Genomic DNA, 27,031 nt, shown 5'->3' with positions numbered 1-27,031 from the left:
CTGCTGGTAGGATGCATCCTTACAAGCGCAAAGAGCATCCATTGCACCAAAATAAATGTTTTTGTAAGTAAGATAAATGACAAGTATGTGATTATATTGTGGTAGATGTTTTGTCAGGGACCGACCGGATTTAAATTGGACTTCCTTATCATCCCATACAGTATTACACATGATCATTAAAAGCATATTAAATATATTTGTCACTCTTCTCCTGAATACCCCAGATCTTTCATCTTGTGTCGCTACAGGTTTTCTTTAGTCGATCACATCTGTTGGCTAGTTTGGATTTCTCCTGGCCGCACATGTATGTTCTCAACCTGATTTTCTCTCTATATAATCCCAGCCATAAATTGTTCCTTCAACTCAAATCCAATACGAAATGCACTTAATCCCATCGAAATTGTCCTTAATCTCTTTGAAATTGGCCCTAATCCTAAAGGGATGGGTTTGACAGAGATTTTCACAGAGATATTTGTTAGTCTCTGCCTGCGGATAACACCCCCCACGTCCCCCTGCTGGTACACTAATGTCACCAAGGTAACAGACTGACTCTGTTGCTAGAGTAGGTAGACCTTGAACATGCGGATTGACCTTGAACGTGTGTTTTAAGCACGTCATATGTTTACCATGAGAATATTACTACAACAGTAGAAATGATGTTTGCTCAAATTTGCTCTTAAATAAATCATTTGCATCTGTTTGTGTGTTTATTTGTACTGTATATAGTGACTATTACTGTATATGACAGGTCTGCTTCTTGCTAAACTTAAACATTAAGAAATGTATTAATATACATGTAGGTGAGAAAACTATGTTTGCAGGTTCAATTCTTACTATCTTGAGAAGATGGAGAGCTAATGTAAGTCGTGTGTCCTTTATCAAGATACAGATTCCTTTTTTGCTTTAGGACGACCACCCCTCCAAAAACGTAATTTAAAATACTTTTTATATGTGTCTGCAAAACTGAAAAGGCCAAAGTATAATTTTTTTAGCTAAATTAATTTCATAAAGTCAGATTCGAACCAATACTATCCATATTAGCACCACAGCTCAACGTCTTTGAGGTGTGTGCTAACCATTAGGCCACGGCTTAGATTAAAGTCGCAATTTATGCTAACCTTTAGTTCATGACTCAGTCTTATAAAGCAATTCAACAGTGATTCAAGATTAAAAGAATCTGGCAGAGTGCTCATCAAAGGTACATTTATTCCGCTTTCAAAGTGCTCAGAATGTGATAGAATGTAACATTGTGTGCTTGTATTAAATTACGTGTCCATATTCCCTGAATATTGCTTGCAACATAGAGCGAAAGTCTCTCTCTCTCCCTCTCTCTCCTCCGTCTATTGTGTGTCTGACGTCAATACTAGCCTTTCATCAGCAGTGCCATTAATCAGTGTTCTGCGCTACTCGCTCCGTCTCACATTCTCATTGTGTGTTTGTCTATGTTTCACTGCTCTTTTTTATTCCACGCTCGTGTGTGTCTTTGTGTTTCCATTTATTCCTGTCTTTTATTTGGCTGTGTTTGTAATGTTAAACTAACGTACTTGAATATTGAGGATACTGCCTACTATTTTTGTCATTTGTATGGTTTGCATAATAGGACTAGGTGTTATATGGTCCTGTTACGAAACATGTTATATTCAGGGAATATCTGTCAACTTGACATTCCCTTGGAATGTCATCCAAATAGACGTCTCAAGACCAGTTCATTCACTCTTCATCTAAATCGCCGGTGGCTCTATTAGCTTTCTCCATTTGTTTAAACACACGCGGGAGTCTGCTGTAAAGTATATTCAGGTGGTTTCTGTTCAGCTAATCATCTGTTCTTCGCACCTGCGACCTGCAGAACGTTATCGGCCTCATCAAATTAAATATGTCCAGAGAGGAAATAAAGGACATCTGGACACCTGATTTTGCTCCAGGTAGATCTGATAATAACCGTGCACAGAAATTGAGTATGAATGTGTGTGTGAATGTGTTTATTTGTCAGTATTAAAGGTCCAGTGTTTTAAATTTAGCATCATCTAGTGGTGAGGTAGCGAATTGCCACCAACGGCTCACTCCACCCCACCCTTTCGAAGTGCTTCGGTGGCTGACACAGAACTAAGATGTCGTCACGTTTTGGCTTCTTTGCCGGAGGAGATAATTTATTTACGAAACGTGCTCTGTACAGCAGTTTGTCCCTTTAGGGCTACTGTAGAAACAACATGGAGAATTCCATGCAAGGGGTCCCGCGGTGTATGTAGATAGAAATAGCTCATTCTAAGGTAATAAAAACATGACGCTTCATTATGGAAGGTCTTTCTACACCTCTGAAGACATAGTTATGTATATAACATGTATATTGCATTTCTGTCAATAGATCCTCCAAGAAATTACACATTGGACCTTTAAAATTGAATTTTTTAAAGGGGTCAAATGACAGGGCTAAAACGAATATCATCGTTTGTTTTAGATGTAATCTAAAGCTCGTCGCTCTGAAAAGTGAGGTGTGCTATGATTGGCCAGTTAACCAGTCGAATACTGCAAGCGTGTGACGGAAATGTAACGCCTCTTACCATATTTGGAACATCAGGTTCCAAAGCAATTACTGACAGGTACGCCCACCTTGCTTGCCATTACATTTGGGCGGTCTTAGTCAAATCATACCACCAACTGACGTAGATTTGAGGGGTTGTGGTTACACAAGGCATTTCAGGCAAGTTGGGTGAGCATTCGCTTTTAGATAGAATGCATCTTTTGTTCCGACAATTTAATTTTTGCAATTTTACATGTCTAATACATGAATGGGCAACTTATAACACACCAAAGACACAGAAAAACATATATTCGCGCCATATGACCCCTTTAAGAGAACAGTTCACTGAAATTTTGGTCATTATTTATTTAGCCTTGCACCACAAAAGGAGAATGTCATTGACACCAGCGATGTTAGGTCACTGGTAACATGACCTTATTCAAATAATATGCAGTGACGAATTAATACCTTTTAAAGTGTTCAATAAATCCAGAAAGCTATTATGAAAGTAAATGCCTTTTAATTGCATGCAATCTTTAAATAGCCCATCTAAAAATATAATTTTTTCCTTGGAACATTTTTGTGGCCCACCTCATTGCTTTTCTCTTCCCGTCTGTCTGTTTGTTTGTGGAATGTGTTTTCGTGTGTGAGAGCTGACTCTGCCTGTGTGGATTTATTGCAGGCTGTGCTCAGTGCTAATGGAGTGACAGATTACTGCATTTCCATAACAAAGCTCAGATAGATTGGTTAGATTCCCCTGAACATGGCCACTTTTGTTATGCTACACTTGTGGAGTGTCACCAACCCTTGAGACAGCACTCGATCTGCGAGAGACAGACAGCAAGAGAGAGAATAAACATGATGGATGACACAGGCATGACTGCATGTTTATTATGTCATGATCTGTTTGTGTGTACCTGAACACAGTTCTTCTGCCCTGCCCGAGGTCAGTTGATTCACCTGATGCGGGTTTAGTGCATTATATATTCTGGAGCTAGATGATGACACAGTCTCCCGGTAATTATGAGTGTCCACCTGTGTCGCGTCTTTCACGGAATGTGCTGTTTCCTTATTCTACATCCTCTTTGGCATGAGTTATTTTTATAATGTAGGTTTTCCAATTTTCTTTAAAGAGCATGAATTTAAGTTTTAACCTTTAAAAACTGAATGCATAGTTTCCTCTAACTGAGAGCGCTGAGTCTGGGCAAATATTATTTTACATTCTTATGTTAGAGGGAGACCAAAGACATTGTTCCCTAACATTTAATAAAAACAACATTAGAACACAGTATTGCATTTTATATCACTTAAAGGAACAGTTCACCCAAAAATGAAAATTCATGTAAATGTCTTTAATCTGATGAACAAAGAAAAATTGCTTTTGACTTCCCTTGAAAATGTTCCTACTATAGTAGTCAATGGTGGCTAAGAACTGTTTGGTTACAAGCATTCGTCCAAATATCTTTCCCTGTGTTTATCAAAACAAAGAAATTTATACAGATTTGGAAAACTTGAGGGTCAGTAAATGATTACAGAATTTGTATTTTTGGGTGAGCTGTCCCTTTAAAGGGTAAGTTCATCCCAAAATCAAATTTGTGTGATTTTTACTCACCTACATGACGTTAAACATGTTTTGAGACTTCCGGGTGTCTTCGGAGCACAAATAAAGATATTTAGGTGACATCCGAGAGATTTCCAGGCCTCCTCATTGACATAATGGTTAGTTAAATTGGTCCATCCGCTCATAGTGACTCAATTGAATTTTTTGGAAGTGACGAGAATGCTTTATGTGCGATAAACAAACTAAAATAACGACTTTAATCGATGTATTCTCCTCTGTCATGTCAGTCTATGGTGCGCGTTCACAAGGGCACTTCGACGTAGTGCCGTCGTAGTGCGTTCGGTTTGTGCGGTTGGGCAAAAAAGTTCAAGTCTTCCTCAATATCGAAATCATCAGACATTTTGCGAAGATCAGCTTATATACAGCGTGCGTCTTCTTGTAAACAAAGAGTTGCGCTTCCAGGTTGTCAATCAGAACGCCAGCATCTGCCCCACCGAATGCGCATGCGTCGAAGTGCTCATGTGAGCCTGCACCATAGAATGACATGACAGAGGAGAATATATCGATTAAAGTCGTTATTTTGGTTTGTTTTTCGCAAATAAAGCATCCTCGTCACTTCAAAAAAATTCAATTGAGCCACTATGAGCGGATGGAGCAATTTAACGATGTCTTTTGTACTTTTCTGGACCTTGACAACAACTATGACCATGATGTCTATGAGGAGGCCTAGAAATCTCTCGGATGTCACCTAAATATCTTTATTTGTGCTCCGAAGACGCCAGGAGGTCTCAAAACATGTTTAACGTCATGTGGGTGAGTAAAAAATCACACAAATTTGATTTTAGGATGAACTTACCCTTTAAGTGACCATTAGTGAATGTATGTTCAATTTTCCATTGTTCCCATAGTTTTACTTCCATATAATACTGACTATATGCTTCTCTAATTGTTGTATCTTGCTGGATTGTGTGTGTAATGCTGATAAGGATACTTCACCCAAAAAATCACTTTTCTTTTTTTTATTCACTCTCATGTGGTTCAAAACGTACAGTACAGTATGTGACTATCTTTGTTTCCACACAATAAAAGTCAAAGGGGAGTCCATAAATCACATGGGTTTTAAATTTCATGAGGGTGAGTACTGTTAATGATGATTTTTTTTTATTTTAGTTGAATTACGTCCCTTTAAATTGAGCTTGGATAAACTTCTGCTCCAAAATCAGTTTTTCTTTTTTTATTTACAGTTAGTAACGCTAACATACATCTTATAAAAAATTGCAGTAATACCATGTAATTTAAAACCATATATTCAGTGTATTTTATAATTTAACAATTTCATTTTTTCTTGTCTCTACTGCTTTGAAACAATGCAGAAATGTGAAAATTGAACATTGAAGGAATTTAATATTCTCTATAGGATTTTAACTTTTGTGCTGTACATCCTCAAGGCCCATTATGTAATTGACGCAGTCACTATCAGAGAGCCCAATATACCAGCAGCCTCATATCATCCATTACAGTGAAGCCTGCTTAGATTAGCAGCATCCATATAGCCGTTTCTGTGCCAGGTGTCATGTAGTGAGACCACTTCCCCTCTCAAGGTTGTCTTGGTGCCAAAGTCATTTAAGCAGGCGGTTTATTGACTCGCTCAGATAAAACCAGCGCTCACATTGAGAAAGGACAATGTTACATACTCTCACAGTTCCCTTCTATCAGTGCTCTGAGAGTGCTGGAAAGGTAAACATGATCTTCTGGAGACACGAGTGCAGACAATGTGATGATTCAACTGTCTGCTGGAGTCTTTTAGCATGGTTCATTTAGAACAGAGACTGACCTTTCGGTACAGAAAGCTCATATGCTCCACGTCTATATTTTTCCCTTCTTACCCAGATTAAGATTGCTTTATTACATGGCTATCCAACACACATGATTGTGATATTCTGTGGTCAAATATTTGTATGATGTATAATTGCTCTAGGCAACAGAGACTATTTTCTGCTGTCCTTCTGAAACCTCCACAATTCATGATTTTTATTTTTTGCCATAAATCATTATTATTAGTCACCCTTTATGTTTGTTACGGTGTTTTGCAAATATCTAACCAGTAAAAAGTTTTAAAAAGTGCTTGTTAACTCTCTGTTTGTCTCATTTGTAAGTCGCTTTGGATAAAAGCGTCTGCTAAATGTAACACTTCACGGGACTGAAGGACGATGCCACACACGGAATAAGGTGAACTGGTGGTTTAATTGCAGGTGAACAGGAGAACAAACGACAAACGATAACAATACATCCACGGGAAAACGTAATTAGAGGTCGGCACTAGCACAACTGTACATCTTACATCTTACAGTTTACATCTTACAGCTTACATCTTACAGTTGACATTTTACAGTTTACAGCTTACATCTTACAGTTTACATCTTACATTTTACAGTTTACAGTTTACATCTTACATCTTACAGTTTACAGCATCTTACATTTTACAGCTTACATTTTACAGTTTACATCTTACATCTTAGTTTACATTTTACAGCTTGCAGTTTACAGTTTACAGCTTACATCTTAGTTTACACCTTACATCTTACAGTTTACAGTTTACAGCTGACATCTTAGTTTACATCTTACATCTTACAGTTTACAGCTTACATCTTACAGTTTACATTTTACTGTTTAGAGCATCTTACATTTTACAGCTTACATCTTACAGTTTACATCTTACATCTTACAGTTTACAGCATCTTACATCTTACAGCTTACATCTTACATCTTACAGTTTACATTTTACATCTTAGTTTACATTTTACATCTTACATTTTACAGCTTGCAGTTTACAGCTTACATCTTAGTTTACAGCTTACATCTTACATTTTACAGCTTACATCTTACATTTTACAGCTTACATCTTGCAGTTTACATCTTACATCTTAGTTTACATCTTACATCTTACAGTTTACATTTTACAGTTTACATCTTACGTCTTAGTTTACAGCTTACATCCTACATCTTACATCTTACAGTTTACATCTTACATCTTACATCTTACATCTTACGTTTTACAGTTTACAGCTTACATCTTAGTTTACAGCTTACATTTTACAGTTTACAGCATTTTACAGTTTACAGCATTTTACATTTTACATATTACATCTTAGTTTACAGCTTACATCTTACAGTTTACAGCTTGCAGTTTACATCTTACAGTTTACAGTTTACAAGAGTTGTTGTAGAGTTGTAGAGTTGTTACACTAAATGTAAATAAATCTACTGTTCATTTCCTGGAAAACAGTGAATTTGGATGTTCAAGGTTTCGGAAGGACAGTAACGAATATGCTACTGCCTGTTTTAAAGTAAAATACTTTAAAAGTAGATTTTATTGTATTAATTTATTAACAATTAAGATGTTCTGCAATGTTTATTAAAGCTGCAATCTTATTTTGGTTAAAAATAAAATCTGTCATTAAGCAACAACATAAAAAATCAGTGTTAAACTGTCTCCTCACCTTACTCTGATTTTCAATAATTTAGCTTATATAATAATTATAAGTTGAGATGTCGGGTAATATTTAGCAAGAAATGTAAGTTTCACTTTAATGATATCTAAAGTAACCTGCAATGTTTTTTTAAACCGATATTGCAAAATAGAGGCATAAGTTTTGAATTACACTTTTAATTTGATTTAGCAAGCAAAATCACTGCATACATTCTAAAAATGCTGGGTTATTTTTAACCCATGGTTGGGTGAAAAAGTGACAACCTCAAGAGTTGGGTTAAAAATTAACTTATGCTAGGTTGTTTCAACCCAATGTTGGATCAATATTGGACATTTTCAAGGTTAATTTATTTGGTTGGGTCTGTTCCTTTTTGACCCACCACTGGGCTGAAAATAAGAGTGTAAGGAAACCAAAAAAAGAACACACCCAGCAGTTGGGTTAAAGGTTCAATGTGTATTTTTTGTCTAGAGGTGTATAGAGACCTTATATAATGAAGCGTCATGTTTTTATTACCATAGAATGAGCTATTTTTATCTACATACACCGCGGGTCCCCTTGCATGGAATTTGTCATGTTGTTTCTACAGTAGCCCTAAACCAGGGGTCTTCACCTACTTTTCTTTGAGGCCCAGATTCCAAAAGTATAAATAGGATGCGGCCCAGTTTTTTACCATATCCTCATTTCTTCTGTTATTTTGTATTTCTGTTATTTTTTGCATTTTGTTCCTTTTATACTGTTTTTGTAGCTACAAACAGCACAAAAAGTAATTCAGCACAAAAATAATCCCTGCCCCTTGTAACTTTAAACTGGCATCTTATAAAGCGAATCAATTGATTTGTGCAAAAAACTGAACGCTATTATTGCATCTTCGGGTGAATTCCAATCGCATTCATGTGCCCCACGCACTTAGAAGGGCAGATCCTTTGTAGTGCGAGATCTGGAGGGAGACGAACAGCGGTTTTTCATAAATTTAGCCGTTTAAATCATACATAATAAATGCAGTAATAAAAACAACACAGTTTTCCCTTATCTGAGACAACGTTCATGTACCCTTAATGCAGTTACTTTCAAGTGCACAAGACACGTTTTGGAACGTCCGTGGCTGTGGATTGCCGATTATAACGCTGTAAAGAACATTACGTTACCGATCAAATCGCTTTATAAGACGTCAGTATCGTTATGAGCCACGGGAATTACTTTTGTAGCCTATTGAATGATAGCACCGTTTTGGACTCTCAAAGATGTGGCGTCTCAGGACATGCATTTCTTAAAGCAGTGGTTCTCAAACTGGGGGCCGTGGACCCCTGGGATGCCCCAAGATGGATCCAGGGGCCACAGATTTTGTGGCATTATATGAAATATAGACATTTATCATACATTTTATATAATCAAACATCAGAAAAATAAGACAACCAACCAAAAGTATAACAGAATTAGTTTTTTGTTTAATTAAAATTATAAGTTTAAGATAATTAGTTTTTATAAGGGGGGCCGCAAAGCGATGCACTCTACACAAAGGGGGCCGCACAATGGAAACATTTGAGAACCACTGTCTTAAAGCACACCATTCTGAAAGTCTCTCCACTTATTTGAGATGTAAAGGCGGGCCAGGTAAAGATGAATGGCGGGCCGCCAGTTGACTAGCCCTGCCCTAAACGGACAAACTGCTCTTTTCGTAAATACATTATCTCCTTCGACAAAGAAGCGAAAACATGACAACATCTTAGTTCTGTGTCAACCGCCATAGTGATTCGAAAGGGAGGCGGGAGTGAGCTGTTGGTTGCAATTCGCAACCTCACTGCTAGATGCCGCTAAATTTCATGCACTGGACCTTTAAAGTAACCTAGAAAATGGTTTATATCTGACCTAACAATGGGTTAAAACAACCCAGCATAGGTTCATTTACAGAATTGCTCACTGATGGAGTAATTGTGACTAAACAATCAAGTCAAGATCTTGCATCATTAACAAAAATAGCTTACTAAATTTAGATTTTATTTTGTTGCTAAATGATGTCAGTCAGAGCTATTAATAGAACTTCCGTCATGCCTGGGTGCATAAACCTAATTTCTTTCTCTATTGCTGTCCATCTTCATTCAGACCTCCTGCTTTCATACCCTTATATGACGCCTCTGCATATAAATCTGCAGTGCTGAGTCATTCTGCTGTCCTGTGTTTTGTAAGCCTCCAGCTAGTCTTGCCACTAATATTTTGCCAAAAATAGAAGGGACAAAAATACCAATAAACTATTATTGCATATACTCCCAGCAGTTAAACTGTTTTAGAACTGTGCCTGAGATTCCAAGGTCCTGGGTTTAATTCCCTGACAACACATACAGTATATGCAGTACTGTACTGTATGTCTTTGTGTCACACAAAATAATCACTGTCCAAAAGAGCAAAGCGTCTTAAGGCAACAACAGAGCAAGGAGGTGAGAGGAATAGGAGATAATGGATGAATAAATAAACGCAGCTCTGGCATGTGCAAGTGCAAGCGAGCATTCATAAAAGAGGCAGTGATGTCATCACACAGAGCAAGGGGAGTGGGGGGGCTCGTGCTTAGCCTGCTGCCCGCCCCCTCGCTCGCTTTCAGAGCGCACACTCTCACACACACGCTCAGAGTTACAGCAAGCTCTCCAGACCAGAACACCAGCACATCCAAACACAGAGGCTTGCGTGCGTTCAGACACGCTCCGCACACACTCTCTGTCAGGGGCCGGACATCTCTTAACGCTGAGTGAGCCCAGCATGCCCTCCAGAAGCGTGGACTGTAATATCTCCACCTTCATCGCCTGCGCGGTGGACATGGAAGTGTTCACCAGTCAGGAGGTCAAGGTAGGGCAGGAACTTCGAGCGTGACTGCGGGGCTGCGTGTTTGTTTGGAGTTAGCGTGGATGAGTGCTAGCGTAGCTGATTTAGAGAGACATTTAGATTGTGTCACAGCGTCGTTCATCATTTTGAAGTACAAATAAAAAAGGGTTGTACTGTTTAGACTTGTGTGGGGGAAATGTACATTTAACAGAGTAGCGTGCACTACTGTGGTAGTATTTTCAAAAGGGGAAGTACACAGGGTATGATGTTTTTAGTCAGTGGAGAACTTGGAAAATAGCCTATGTGTGAATTTTAAATAGTGGGTCTTTCTTTTTAGAGGAAATGTTGGTAACACTTTTCAAAAAGGTGCGATTTGTTAACAATTAGTTAATGCATTAGCTAACATAAATTAATATTAATAAATGCTGTAGAAGTTTTGTTCAATGTTAGTTCATGTTAATTTCAGCATTTACTAATACATTATTAAAACCAAACAATGTCACTGTTAACATTAGTTGATGCAACATGAACTAACATGAATAACTGTATTAACATGAGCTAATAGGGTTAATAAATGCTGAAAAACTAAATTGTTCATTGTTAGCTAATGCATTTACTAATATTAACTAATAGCACCTTATTGTAAAGTGTCACCGAAATTTTTAGTTTTCAGACGCTGTTATTTCATAGCAAATTTAATGGAGATTTAAGCTACATGTCTGAAATGTTTGTCTTGTAATGGACACACATTTAACATTTATTAAAATGTAATATTAAAGTGGATATCGCTGGTGTCCTTCTGAAACATTGTATCTCCAAATTTTTGCCATAAATCAGTATTATTAGTCACCCTTTATGTTTGTCACTGGGTTTTGCAAATATCTAACCGATATAAAGTTTCAAAAAGTGCTTGTCAACGTTGACAACACAGTATTCAGTCCTTTAAAAAGTACGGTGTTTATTCCATTTCCTGATAAACAGAATTTGACGTACGAGGTTTCAAAAGGACAGCAAAGATATCATAATTCTGAAAATCTGCAAGATGGAAATGAGTTTGCGTTGGAATCATTTGATTAAATCTGAGGACAGTTCTGAATCTTCTCTGAGACACACGTGAGATCACCAGAGTCTGTTTCTCTGGAGAAAAACCCATACAACTTCATCCAAATGTCTCTTGTCCTCTGTGTAATATCACTGTTGTCTATAAGAAATGATCGTTGATATTAACGTAATGTACAGTAATAAGCTGTCCTGTGGGATCTCAGATACAGACATCAAACAGAAAAACCCGTGGACTATTAGTCCTATAATAACAGAGAACGTTCCATCTCTTGCGTTTCAAGTGATTTTTCTTGTAAACCTCTTTAAATGATTTTCTGTCGAATTGTTTTCTGGTACCCGCTGGTTATATTGCACTCAGAGTTATTTGTCTGTGGGCAGGTATGCAATGACTCACACCATTGTTGTGACAGCTCTTTCATTCCCACCACACACCATTCATTACGAAAAAATCACTTCATCTCCACTGCGTCATTCTTCTGCCCCTCGGACCATCTTTTTTTGAAGTCTGCAATGCTCTCATCTTCCCCATCGCACACCCTGTCAGACCTCCAGGGTCATTATTGATTTCACATCCTTTATTTGGATAGGTGTTTATCTTCAAGCTTTAATGGTTCACCGGAGCTGGTCTGGAATCAGTGAAATGTTGTATAATACCTGCGTGGTGACCAGGGTCAGAGAGGTATTTTGCGTATCTCTGTGGCCTGACAGCATAGCGACTGTGATGAGAATTTTAATGAAGCATGTGAGGAATGTTCGTAAAGAATATTCCTGAGATCCCTCTATCCAAAAATAGAAGAGAATTTTGGTTTCATCATGGAAGAATTTACAAAGGCAAACACGCGTTTAACTTGTGTAATGTTTTTTTCAGCATGAAGTAATAGAATGGAGCTTGGTTATAATGATTAAGCCTTTGTTGAATTGTGAAGTGAAAAAGTTCAGCTTTTGTTGGTTAATATTACTTTTCCCTGCACTCACAGCCTTGGTTACAGCATCATTTCATCAGCAGAGAAGGTATTTTTTCCTCCTTTGTATAACTTGAATGTATGAATAGTCCACAATAACACCAGAGAATTAAATGACAAATATCAGTCATTTTCAGTTCATGTCTTTTTTAAAGTTACTGTTCCTTTAGCTTAGTTGGAGCATTGCTTTGGATAAAAGCATCTGCCAAATGCATAAATATAAATATAAAACTACTACCTCCAAATCTTTCCAAAAGACATCACTACGATTCGCCAAAATAAGAACATGTTTTTAAACCCTTCTGTGTCTTGTCCTGTCTCTCAAGTTTCTGAGACATGTTTCCCAGCCTGTGGCGTGACTGGAGCTGAGCTTCCTAATGCTGAGTAATAGCAGGAAGAGCAGCGGGTCTTCTGGACTCATCACATGTATTTGCTCCTCGCTGGGAACATTGCAAGTCAGAAGGTCACTTGTATTTTTTCTGGGTGCCATGAAGGTGACCTGCTTCCTCTAATAACAGCATGGACATCTCAGGCACTGCAGCCCAGACTCCATTTCCTGTCATATCGGTTCACCGTATAGTCATCCAAATATGATCAGTACTTTTCCGGTGAGGGAGCTGTCAATAAGCATTTGATTGTCCTTTGCTTGTTTGTGCTGGAGGTAGATATAATCTTGGGAACATTATGTTATGTTGCCAAATGAGATTATTGTCTTTTTTCATGCCAAACGTAATTTTGATTGTATGCATTCTTAACTGGAGTCTGGAAAGATCGTATGGCTTTTTCATTCTTAATCCCTGGGTTGTACTAAAACGTTTTAGTATCTCAATTGTTTCTCATACCTGTAGGAACTAGATTAAAAAGAGAGCAACCTGAAGAAACAGGCCCTAGAAATGTCATGAATTTCTTCTAGATTTTCAAAAGAAATCTCTAATCAAATTCTATATATCATTAATTGTATCATTTACAGTCTTTTTTTATTTCTGAACTTTTTATTTTCAGGAAACGTTGTCTCCATAGCTTTGAATCTTCTGTCATCGATTGTCATAGTTGTTTAAGACAACAACTCGGATTTAGTGGAGGAGATAGCTTTTATGGCAATACGCCTGGTTAGGACATACTGTTATACTCCCCTGTAACATTTCCGTTGTAATATTTATTTTCAGATGTTCTGAATATCTGATAGTTTGTCTCCAATGGTATGAAAATATGATCCTAACTATGACTCAAATCTGCCGTCTTGAACTGTGTTCCTAAGAGAAGCATTGTGCTGTTTTATAGTTGCACGAGTTATATTTAGCCAAGGTTAAAGTTGAACACAAAAAAAGGAGCCTGGGGAGATCTGGCTGGGATCTGTTAAAGATAAATAGTGTGTTTTTTTTTCATGCAGAGGAAGACTGTTTTAAAAAAGCTCACCATTTCCCCCCTCCACCATGTGAGGCTAATTCATCTCCCGACAAACAGGGTCTGGTCTCGATTAAACGCAGAGGACTGTTAAATTTGACATTCATTTCGAGATGAATGTTAAGGTTTGTGTTTTCCCTTCTTCCACCCCCTGTTAAGAAGGGTTTTATGCCACTAAGTGAACAGTGAATACACGGCTTGGCCGAGGAACAGTTGTAATTGCTTTAATGCCCACATGCAAAGCACACTGCCCTCAAAGAAGACCGAAACAGCAGCATCTCGATTTCTGAAGATGGAACCTGTGTTCCTACTTTGACTATTTGTATTTTTTGGGGAGGTTTTGTATTGTCAGAAAATCAGAAATCATTCTGAAGTTAACTGAAGTGTCATTGAGCTAATGTGTGTTATATATAGCTTCTTATCGTTGATGGGTTTTCTGTCAGGCAGAAAGCTGGTAAGTGAGTGTGTCGTGGTGCAGTGGTTCTCAACTAGGGGGGTGCAGAGGTACTGCAGGTGGGGCGCGACGGTTCCCCGAAACGCCAATCTTTGGAACTCGATCGCGAATGCACGGAGGAACGCGGTTGCAAAATGACGGAGGGCAATGTTCCTTCTGAAGCTGCGCGCGTGAGCGGCTGCGCAGACTCATTCTGTTTACTGCGCAGTGCAATTTTAGGCTGCGCACAAAAGCTTAAAATCTACAAAGTAAGCAAACGTCCACTCAGGAAGCAGCAGCATTACCGCTACATCATTTTAAGAAACAGGTAGCTCATATAAGTATTTTTGTCTTTCGGACTGTAATTTCAGAATAAACGCAAGTCTCTCTCTCTCTCTCTTTCCCGATGAGTTCAGAGTGCACGTGAAGGGAGCGGCGTGTTAATAAAGTGCCTTTTCATATATTTCTGAACTTGGACGGCTGTTTAAAGCTGTTGAAAGTTATTAAATATGTAAAGCGCTATTTTCATCAGGCAAATGACACCACACCACGTCTGTATTATAAACTGCGAATAAACTCTTGCTCGTGTTAAAATCAATGAAACGCGCACCGTTCTCATGATCTGGCAGATGAATCCTTTTTGAATAATGGCCAAAACACTACAATTTTGTGACGGTTTCAATGCAGAAAGCTAATGGTTCACAATGGTATTTTAATGGAAACCATTGATTTCTGTGATGGTTTCTTTTGTTTTTATCAGCAGGGTTGTTACATTTATAATCTGATCTCTTGAGATCAATCTGTCATATACAGGTATATTTTGATTCTTTATATATTGTTTATATATATATTATATATATATATATATATATATTAGGGATGCACCGATATGTAAATTTTGTCCGATAACAATAACCGATAATTCTTTAACGTTGGAAGCCAATAACCGATATATTGGCCGATATACAGTACCTAAATATTAATATAACATTTTCTGAGACTGAACATGTCATGGCTCTGCTTCCTTAGTCATGTTTTTCTTGGTCCTGTAGCAGAGTCATGACAAAGCCTTTGGTTATGTGTGGAGAGAAACATATTATTGTCCTTTTGACAATAATATACGTTCTCTCCAGTGTCTCGTCTCTGTTCCCGCCATCTCGTTTCCTTGTTATCCTTCCCTGAGTGTTTTATTACCCACACCTGCCCCGTGTCGTTATCCTTGTCTGTCTCCCCTATAAATACCCTCTTGTTTCTTTGTCTTGTGTTCGTGGATTACGTTTGCATGTGTGTTTGTACGTGCACCCTGTACTCGTGTGCCTACATCCTGTCTCTGTGCTAACCTGCGGTCCTGTTGGATTTTGTGAGTGTTTCGTGTTCTCCTAGCTTCCCCTGTCGTGTGATTTATTCCTTGCCTTGTTTTGGATTTTGTTTCGTTTTTGCCCTCTCATGGGAAGTGTTTTGTTTTGAGTTCTGGTTTTGTTCCCGTTTATGTAGTTCCGGTTTTGTTTTGCACCCCATCGTGGGTTTTTGTTTGGTTATTAAAGTATTGTTTTGTTACCTTATCGTTTACCCCCTCGTGGGTGTTTTGTTTCTGTCCCTTTGTGTGTACAATAAAGTCTTGTTTTGTTAACCCCTTACTGCCTGCCTGCACTTGGGTTCTCGTTCACCACCAACCGTGACAGAACATTATTCATTATTAAACATTATTTTTTCCCCTGAAAATCATGTACCAAGCCTACTTTACACTAATTCAAGATTCTTTAACTTTTAAACTTTTCTGGTATAATGTTTATTTAATAAACAAATTATAGATGTTCTCCCAGAGCAACCCAGAAAGGTGTTCTCAATAGCCAGAAGTCTAACAGGTCTCAAGACAGAAAGCATTCAGACAGCAATCGGCTTCAAACAATTTGCTTTTGTTATAATTTACACATTCATAAATATCTACATACTACTTCAACAATGCTTTGGCCAAAATTTTATTATCGGCCGATACCGATAACTTAAAGAATGACCATGTATCGGCCGATACCGATATGGCCGATAATTTATCGTGCATCCCTAATATATACAGTATATATATATATATATAAACTATATCTAACATATTTTACACATTATCTCATCGATTCTCAATGTACAATATGGGGGGGGTCTGCTTGTCTTTACCTCAGCATCCAAAACAAACGATTCAACAAAATTCACCTTGAATGTACCTTTACTTTTGCACTTTCACCTAAAATAGACATTTTCTTGAAACAATTGATCGTAGTTTGAGGAAAATTTCTTTTCAAATGAAGGTTTTGTTCATTTGGTTCTTCTTTAGGTGGTATGGCATATTGAATACACTGTACTTCTTTTTCACAGCTTTGGTTTAACTACGGCTTTGACTTGACTAGTCAAATCGGACGCTTTACTTTGGATTACATGTCTTTACATTTCCTGAATGTTTTTGTGAACGTCTAAAAAAGGACACAGTGTACAGTAGTCAGAGGTCAATAATCATCATGACATTGTCTTGACAAAAATACGACTGATTCTCAAGTATCAGTTTTTTTGTCACATCTTTATGATTTTCAAGATTTTAGGTTACATTTTGATTTATGTAGCGTTGTCTTTATATAAAATACTTGTAAATACTCAAATGAATTCTACAGAAACAAAAGTCCAGAATGAGATGAGTGTTCCTCTGGTGCAATTACAGTCTTTATATCATGAAGTCATTACACTCTTTTCTGTACACTTGATGGAACCATTTAGACAAAAAAAGGTTGTTCTATGGCATCGTGAAACACCTTTTTTTTAAGAGTGTACATGGGAGGCAAACTTTATAAAATTAACAAGGTGCTTAAAAGGTTCTTTACAGTGATGCAATGGAAGAACCATTTTTGGTTCCACAACCTTTTAGTGAAAGGCTCTTTAAAGAACCATCTCTTTCTTACCGTTTTATAATCTGAACAGTCTTCTTTCACCACAAAAAAACCCTTTTGTGAAACAGAAAGGTTCTTCAGATGTTGGAGGTTCTTTATGGAACCATTTAGCAAAAAAAGTTCTAAATGGTCTACACTCTACAAGAGTGTAGCTGGATCTCACACTTTCTTCACTTTGCAGTGTTGTTGATCCTTTCTGATTAGATATTTTTAGAAAGCCAGTGGCAAATTATTCCACTCCACATAACCCTACATCCTCTTCCTCCTGCCCATATTTGTAAAGGAATGTCATTTCTGTCTGCCACAAACACTCGGCTTTAAAATGTTTGTGGAAGGTTTTCAGTTTAACCCAATGGAAATCAAAGTACAATAATCCTGCTACAGTATATTAATCTACATTAGCGTCCTCTTGATTCTGTTATTTGTTTGTAGATGAGACTTAAAGGGACAGTTCACCCCAAAACAAAAATCCTGTCGTAATTTACTTACCCTCAAGTTGTTCCAAATCCGTATAAATGTCTTTGTTCTGATAAACACAAAGATAGATATTTGGAAAAATGTTAGCAACTGACATTTCTGGGACATCATTGACTACCATTGTAGGAAAAGTATTGAATTAAAATGAAACATTTTGAAGAATTTAGGAGATCAAAGGCAATCGTTCTAGGGCAACTTTGACTACCATTTCCATTTTTCCTACTATGACAGAAATGTCGGTTCTTAGACATTGTTCATTATGTAACTTGTTCGATTCAGTTGAAGTCACTGAGTGACGAAACAGCAACTTGCGCACAAAAAATGAACTTTGGGGTGATTTAGCATTTCACACACCAATAAGTTCCTGTTATATTATTAGCACTGGCTTTATTTAAGGAAGTTTGATAGAAGCGCTGAGTCATGAAGGAGATTATAGATTCTGTGCACATATGCCGCTCAACACTCTCATCGACTCAACTGGCATCACCTACTGTTGTGGAGTCATTCAGAGACGGGCCAGCTGTCACCGCTGATGTACACCTCACATCCTGACACGCAGTTGACACGACACATCCACAGCTGTCATCTCCAGGGACAGTCTCTCATGGAACGGAGATATATACTGGTATACTGGAGGTTTCTCACAGGTTGTGACAGGATACAAGGTGTTTGGCGAATTGACGCAGATGAGGAAAGCTGGCTCAGTGATCCATCTGTCTCTGTAGCTTTAGATATTTGTGTCCTCACTCTCTGTCTTGGTATTCTTATAGAGCACAGTCACAATTTCATAAGTGATAACTTAATGTTATCACCCTATTACATGATTTTTATTGATGTCTACTTGTATTGAGAGGAAAGTCCTGTCTCTGCACATAATGTTTAAGACCTCATGCCTGCCAGTTCTGGATATGTGTGTTTTTTTACATTATTTGTTGTCATGTTGAAGTGTTTCACTAGCAGTTAATTGGAATTTAATTTGAAAGTTTTGTGGTCTAATTTTTGGTGCATTCATTGGTCTTATCCGAGTGCCTTTAAAAGTTTGCCTTTTAAAGGACAAAACAACACTGAGACATTAGCAGTTTAAACAGGTCTCTCAAAATAACACATTAAATACCTCACTAAGTTGAACAATCAAATCAGGAATGTGATAGCCTACGTACATTTGATGACGCTTTTTTTTGGAAAGTAGTAATTGGTTGAAGTGGGAAGTGGGCATTATTTAAGGGAGAGTCCACCCAGAAATGCAAATTCTTTCATCATTCCAAACCTGTACGACTTTCTTTTGCAGAACACAAAAGAAAATTTTTGAAGTACGTTGGTAACCAAACAACATTGGCCCCCATTGGCTTCCATTGTATGGACACAAATCCATCGAGACATTTCTCAGAATATCTTCTTAAATTTGATTTAATCGACCTTTATGGGCCCAGCATAATATTTGCTGATTGTATCATTACAGAAACTTCAAAAGATACCTTTTCCCAAAGCGTCTTTTTCCTAACCTTATTTAAGGAAATAAATATGAAGTGTCATGACAGATTCATTTGTCCAGCAGGATCTAATTCTGGCTGAGCTGACTGAATATCTTTTGAGGATTTTCTCCCAATCCAGAAAGCTTTCTGTCTCATAAAACAATACAATGAGTGTTCATCCAGTGATATGCGGACACTAATGGCAATCGTTTTCTCATGGCCCTGATAAGATTGATATCGCTGTACCGGCCTTGCTTGTTTCTGGCTCAGTGTAAAGAGTTTTTCATTGCTTGCTTGGCTTTCGTTGTCCTCTCTGAAGATATATGAATTATTCATGCCTTGACATTTGCCTGTGGACAGAATCAGAATATTCGTCCCTTGTTAATTCTCCTCTTTTTGTCTTACAGGAAATGTTTGAAGCGCTTTTTATTGCGTACGATGAAGGTGTGACGTTCCAGCAGTTTAAGAGCTTCCGACGTGTACGAATCAACTTCAGTAACCCCAAAGCAGCTGCCAGCGCCAGGATAGAACTGCACGAGACGCCTTTCAGAGGGAAAAAACTCAAACTATATTTTGCCCAGGTGAGAGAAGCTCAGTTCCCAAAAGTGTCGCAGAAATTTGACAAGACGTACATTTTTGGGTGTGTGCAGATGTTTAACTATGTATACATACATACTGCTATATAATTTCAAACTTTTGAAAATATTATTGTAAAAAGATACTGTACAGTTGGTAGAATTATTACATAAATTGTCCTGGATCTTTGGTGACCTCACACAGGCAGTGGCGGCCCCAAGGGGGAGCAGGGGGATCCGCGGCCCCCCCAAAAAAGTCACTGATCCCCATTGGCCCCCCCAACCAGAATGAGATTTTTAAATAATTTTATTTTTATTTTTATATTAGAATAATAGTAGTAATATTTATTAATCATAATACTAGTAAAAACTTTACATGTTCCCAGTAGTATTAATAGCAATGTCAAAACTCTTAACCATTAGATTCAGGCATAATACATTTTTTTAAATGTGCCACCCTAAGATTTGTACTGGCCCCTTTGTGCCACCCCATAAAAAAAATCCTGGGGGCACCACTGCACACAGGGTCATGACCCCAGGGTTGAGAACCTTAGAGTTGATCATCATTAAGTGTTCTTATTCAGTATGGAAAGAGAACTGCGTTTGTTTAACTGCATCCTAACACGTTCTTGGCTCTCAGGTGCAGAACCCAACGTCCGATGGAGACAATTTGCACCTGGCTCCTCCCCAGCCTTCGAAACAGTTCCTCATCTCCCCTCCTGGCTCACCTCCAGTCGGCTGGCAACAGATTGATGAAGCAACACCGGTTATTAACTACGACCTGCTCTACGCCGTTGCCAAACTCGGCCCCGGTCAGTCACAGCTCATCACATCACATTCTGTCAGAAGCTTGTGGCACCATTTTCTCCTCTTAGGGTCATGCATCTTTAATGTTGTTTCTCTTAGACAGAAGTTAGTTTAAATCTGCTTCATAGATGATGTCGCATGTCTCCTTTATAGTTTTAGTATTGATCTCTAAAAGGCTCAGATTTGCTCAGCAACCAGTCTGCAATCACATGTCAGAGATTTTAATATGAGACATAGCTGCGAGCTCGATTAAAGCTCCAGTGTATGAAATTTGGCGGCATCTAGTGGTGAGGTGCGAATTGCAGCCAACTGCTCCCTCCACCCCTCCCTCACGAAGCACTATGGTGGCTGACACAGCTCTAAGATGTCGGCACGTTTTTGCTTCTTTGCCGAAGGAGATAACGTATTTACGAAACGCGCTCTGTAGAGCAGTCTGTCCGTTTAGGGCTACTGTAGAAACAACATGGCCAATGCAAGGGGACCCGCGGGTGTACATGTATACAGATAGAAAAAGCTCATTCTAAGCTAATAAAAACATAACGCTTCAGGTCACCTCTGAGTATATAGGTATGTTATATTTCAATATAATATATTTGAATTATATTTTAAATAATGCATTTCAATAGATCCTCCCAAAAATGACACATTGGACCTTTTATTCTCCTGAGCTATGAAAGAGCAACCCCTGAGCAATAGAGTTTTCCATTAGGACGTGCTATGCTACACATAGTTATCCTCTCGAATCAAGCACGTCCGTTAAACTCAGTCGTTGTTTTACTGTAAATTGTCCTCTTAACTGCGGTACAGGTGATTGCATCACCCAATCACTGATCGCTCTTCTACTGCTGACCTTCAACTGTCTGTGCGTGTGTGTAGTAGTAGTACACAGTAAAATCGCCAGTATTAAAAAAGTCAAATTAACACTCACAGTGTATATATAATCCACACTCTCAAAGCGTGGATTATATAAACACTGTGAGAGTTAATTTGACCCTTTTTAACACTGGCGATTTTGCTGTGTAGTTACTGTACTGAGTGCTTGTGAGGCTGTGGTGTGTTTTGATTAAACCTGCACTAGAGATGCTCCTTATCTGGGTGTTTGACAGTCAGTGCAGACAGGGTGCTATGTTGGTATGGACCACACACACACACATGCATACAGTAGGCTTGTGAGTACACTCTTAACTATTGCCAAAATTATACAAGATTTAGCAGGTATATCATTCAATAAAATCGATTGTATTTTCAAATCAAATCCGACTAGGTCATTTTCTGGCATAAAAAATAAACACTGTAAAATATCCACACTGTATTTGAACTGCGTTCTAGGTACGGGTTTGCAGTGTTTTCTTCACACGCAATGTTCTTTTCTTCCATCCAGTAAGTTGCGTGTTACAGGATTACAAATGTTTTAGTGCTGCAGTGCAAGCTGGGAATGTAAACAGCAGGCCAGTACTGTGGACGTCACACTTTTATGGTTAATTTGTAAATATACAGTTTAGAGACTGCAGTGCAGACACAGATGATCATTGTGAGTCTACATCTCAGTCAATTCCGATGCCGGTTCACATGCTACCATTAATGGTAATAGAATCTAAAACTGCTCATGTAAAAATAACTGAACATACAAATTTACACTACATTTCCTACAGTGTACACTAGCTCTCATGGGAACAACTCGACCATCTCTGTTTAAATAAGCACATTAAGGTCATCTTGGTGACCTTTTCAAATGTGCCTTCCTGTTTCTGTGGACCTCCAGTCACCGAGTAATGGTCCACCAACAATTTTAATTCGTTTTTTATATTATCCTGTATTAATTACAAATGACACGACTGGAATTTTTTCTTGATGTTACACATGAATCCTCTTCCCATAGCTTAGCACCAAACACCTCCTCATCCTGTTGGAGATTGCATGAGTGAATGCTTGTTTTTATGCACCTGGATGCAACTGAAATAGGCGATTCTGTTACATTTAAAATCGTGTCCAAATTCTTTGCCATGTACAATTTTTTGGTTACGGGGGTAGCGTGTGATGCATCAATGATTTGATATGTATTGCACAGGCTAGAAAGAGCAAGCTTGCCTGTTTTTGCAAGTAACCCATGCATAATGCATCAGGACAGCAGGTCTGCCAGTATTGACTCTTGTTTAATGAATATCATCTCACAGTCATATCAGCATGCCCATTCCAATGACCTCATATAAACAATACAGTCTGGAGTTTCTGCTTCTGATTTTCAATAATACTAGACCGCCTGCCAGACCCAGACATTAGCTCAGTTACTCTGCTCGAGGGATTTCAAAACACTGGTGCTACATCGAAAGTACAATAGAAATTGTTGCCATTGTTTTAATATTATTTTAAGATTTAAATGAATATATTACTTTCTAAATAAAGAAGTGTTTTCTAGAGCAGTGGTCCTCAAACGTTTTCGTTGTAAGGCCCCCCCTTGTGCGGGTCGCATTGCTTTGTGGTCCCCCAGATAAAAACGTATTATTATTAAACCAAAGACATATTCAATTATACAATGCTGGAACATCAATTATTTTGGTTGGTGGTCTTATTTTTCTGATGTTGACAAAAATAATTTTCTATATTTCACAAAAACTGTGCCCCCCGGACCCATCTTCCCTCAGGGGACCACCACAGCCCCCACTGAGAATGTTCTAGAGTACTTAAAATGGCTTTAAGAAGCCTGATATTTCTCTGTATCGAGCACTGAAATAATGCCGACCCTCATTCGTAGCCATTATGTCTATTAGCTCTATATATCTGCGGCACTGCATTTTTCCAAAAATCCAGCAAAAACAAAACATTGTTATTGTCAATTATCTTCACAGCTGATTTAGACTATACAACAGAGAATCCATCAGAGTTTTTACCCATGAGATCAATTTAGATACATTTCTCGTAATGTATCTAAAATATATCACTCTGATCCATCTGCCTTCCTGGAAAGATCATCATCTTGTCAGCTGTTTGGCACAGTTTGGCCATGTTGCCTTGTTGTGCGTGGTTTGCACGTGAGCATGTTGCAGTACGCAGCCTCCGGGAAGCCAGGCTTAAATGCTCTGGTTGGCAGTACATCACTTATGGAAGCAGGTCAATATTGAATGTCACCCACTGTTTGTTTGGTCTATTTTTAGCTGACAGTGTAAAAAGGCGTTTGGGGATTATGAAGTAGGAACATTTGAATTATGCAACAGGACTTGGCATTATGGACTCTCAGCCTCAAGGGATCAATTTCAAAATCACATGACAACATCCTGCTGAATTTTAAATCTCTCTCTGTCTGGTTTTCTCTAAATAACTATGGGGGTGTTCGAGCTTAACTCTGATGTTTTACCCTATATTATTTATGTAATGGAGTTATTGCCCGTGTAAACAAATGAGCCGTGGCTTTACAGAGAGTTGAAACATTTATTTTTGTTATTCAGATAAATGCTTTACATACTCCTAAAGGCTATCCATATTTAAGACAATGAGTCTCAAAGTTTTCTTTATTCTCTTTTGAAAGAAATGCAATATAACTATGTGTTCAGAGGTGTATAAAGACCTTACATAATGAAGCGTCATGTTTTTATTACCTTAGAATGAGCTATTTCTATCTGCATACAATGTGGGTCCCCTTACATGGAATTCGCCGTGTTGTTTCTACAGTAGCCCTAAACGAAACAAGCTCGTTTCGTAAATACGTTATCTCCTTCGGGAAAGAAGCGACAATGTGACGACATCTTAGCCCTGTGCCAGCCACCGTAGTGCTTTGAAAGGGGGGGGGTGGAGTGAGCCGTTGGTCAGTTTTTGCCAAGGTCCAGAAAAGTAAAGACATCGTTAAATTGGTCCATCCGCGCATAGTGGCTCAGTTGATTTTTTTTTAAGCGACGAGAATGCTTTATGTGCGAAAAACAAACCAAAATATCGACTTTAATCGATATATTTTCCTCTGTCTTTGTTTTTCGCACATAAAGCATTCTCGTCGCTTCAAAAAAATTCAACTGAGCCACTATGAGCGGATGGACTTTTCTGGACCTTGGCAAAAACTGATACCATGGTTTCAATGAGGAGGCCTGGAAAGCTCTCAGATGGCACCTAAATATCTTTATTTGTGCTCCGAAGACGCCGGACGTTCTCTAAACATGTTTAACGCCATGTGGGTGAGTAAAAATCACACAAAGTGGATTTTTGGGTGAACTTTCACTCTAAGTCTTTTGCAGAGACTTAATTCAGCCACTGCCCTTGAGATTCATACAACGATGTGCTTAATGGAAAATGCGTGTTACACTGTTTTACATCAATATGACAAACCATGCATCATGCATGCATACTGCACTTACTGTAATAACATACTGTATACATACTAAAAGCAGGACCGCTAGATCTTCTCAGTTTTCTCTGGGAGGTTGTGTAAGTCACTCAGAGACTCTTGCATAATCCCGAAGCAGGATAATGAAAATGGTCCACTGCTCCGGGATGATGTGGTTTTACAACCTCTTCTGTGGTCAGACGATCTGGAGTGTTTACAGTTTTTCGAGAAGTCACAGACTGGCCATAAAAAGAATGGTCTTTACATATATCCCAGCCAACAGTTTTTGGGTCCCATAACGTTATAGGAACGTTCCCAGAATGCCCCCCTAACATTAGTTTTTGGTTCCCGGGACGTTATTTTTTTAAAGGATTGTTTTTGTTATCCAGGATAGTTTTATTTACGGAAATAGAAGGATATATTAGCTCATATGTGAAGTACACAGAATCACAGAATTCTATATGTAAGTTGCAACCTATTTGACCAATAATTAAGAACTTTGTGCTTTGAAATTTCACCGTCTCTGAATGTTCGACATGACCCCGTCAGCCCATGATGGGTTTCGATTACTGTTCAGATTAATAGCGATTGAATGCGAATAAGAAACAGAAACAAACTGGTGAGCAGTCAACAGCGCTCAAGTGGAACCATGTGGCAAGCTAAACAAACAGCCCATTCAGTTCAGGCACCTTGTCCATGTTAGACTGCTGTTTGATGGCAATAATGATTGTGGTCGTTGTGGAAGTTTTTTTCCATCATTACGCATGTGTTTGTGTGTTACTCTGTTTCCATACACACTTTTGTGTTGGAGATGCTCACAGTGAAATCATACAGTACAACAATGCACACTGAAGCTCATTAAAGCAAAATGCTTTTTGTTGTTCCCTGCCCTGTTTACAAGGCACATACCCAGCCGCTTCACCTCGAGAAAGCAACGATACTTGAAATGTTCCTGCTGTATCTGTGGAATGCTTAGATAAAAAAAACCTGGAGCCAAGCAGAGACCAGTCTTTTACACAAAGTACAAAGAAGTCTGTGGATGCACACCTTGAAGCTGACACACAAACTAACACTGTATTTATTTTCAAAGTTCATAGCCTTTATTGTGATTTGCACAATTCTCAGTACACTTTTGACTTTAATATAAACTAATATTTCTTTTTATCTGCAGCAACGTGTTGACAACTGTAGTTTCTTGAATATAAGGGCTATACAGTCATGGAAAATCAGGGAAATATACAACTGTGATATGCCTGCCTAAAACAATTAGTAAGAATCTTTTTAGAAATAAACAAACTTAATGGTTCTCAATAAATAAACTAAATTTATTTATTTATTTATTATAAATGTCTAGTTTTGTGCTACGCTGAAATATTTAAAGAGAGAGTTTACCAAAAATTGTAATTCTTTGGTTATTTATTCAACTTCATGTCATTTTTTTTTCAAAACACAAAAGAAGATATTTTGATAAATGTTGGTGACCAAACAACACTGGCCCCCATTGACTTCCATTGTATGGACACAAAACCACTAAGACATTTCTCAGATTTTTTTGTTTTGTGTATAAGTATAATGTTTTGTGTCCCACAGAAGAAAGTCATATACAGGTTTTGAGTGACATGAGGGTGAATACATTTTGGTGAACTATTCCATAAGGGTATTTGAGGTATACAATAAGAATAAGGGTGCATGATAAATAAATCGTACATGTGTCCTATGGTGCGTGACATAGCAAAATTTAGAAAACAAGCTGTTAATATTACATTGTTTATAATATTTATATTTATCCTATAAAATAGCATACGAGAGATTTATCTTCATTCTTTTTTTCTAAATGTTTGCCATCACAACAAAGGTGTGAGAACCCTAAAGGGTTAACCAGCACTTTTAATAGCGCTATTGTGCAAGCTTTCAATGGATCAAAGTACTGTACAGCATTACCCAGTTTTTAATAGTTACGTGTATTTTTAGTCACGGTGCTGGAGCCAAATACACATCAATTGCTTTCAAGCACTTTTCATTCACTTGCTCTTATTCAATCCGCAGCTGTGCCTATATCAAACTGAATCCTCCTTCACTCATGCCTGTATAGTTCCCACTACAAAAAAGCTTTTTTTAATCAAAAGACGAGCTTATTTTTGGACGGTTGCTATGGAATTCAGAAATAGTCATTTTTGGAAAGGAGGGCTTCTGGAGAGGAGGCGTTTTACACCTCTTTT

General features: G+C 38.1%; 1 protein-coding gene across 3 annotated transcripts in view; it reads left to right on the top strand.

Moving 5' to 3' along the window:
- The window catches only part of rcan2 (regulator of calcineurin 2), a 58,094-nt gene that overhangs the window by 24,259 nt on the left and 6,804 nt on the right, over positions 1 to 27,031 (top strand). For 2 of the 3 annotated variants that reach the window (XM_057353498.1, XM_057353500.1), the window contains exons 3-4: positions 19,529 to 19,702; positions 20,337 to 20,508. In XM_057353498.1, coding sequence (XP_057209481.1) covers positions 19,529 to 19,702; positions 20,337 to 20,508 — 346 coding nt within the window. Of the gene's footprint in view, positions 1 to 9,911; positions 10,406 to 19,528; positions 19,703 to 20,336; positions 20,509 to 27,031 lie in introns of those variants that run through there. The other variant, XM_057353501.1, reaches the window with a different exon arrangement.

This window comes from Triplophysa rosa, linkage group LG15 (genome assembly GCF_024868665.1).
Source record: "Triplophysa rosa linkage group LG15, Trosa_1v2, whole genome shotgun sequence".
NCBI lineage: Eukaryota > Metazoa > Chordata > Actinopteri > Cypriniformes > Nemacheilidae > Triplophysa > Triplophysa rosa.
The sequence above is the reverse complement of the archived record's forward strand: the minus strand, read 5'-3'. Positions and strand labels throughout refer to the sequence as shown.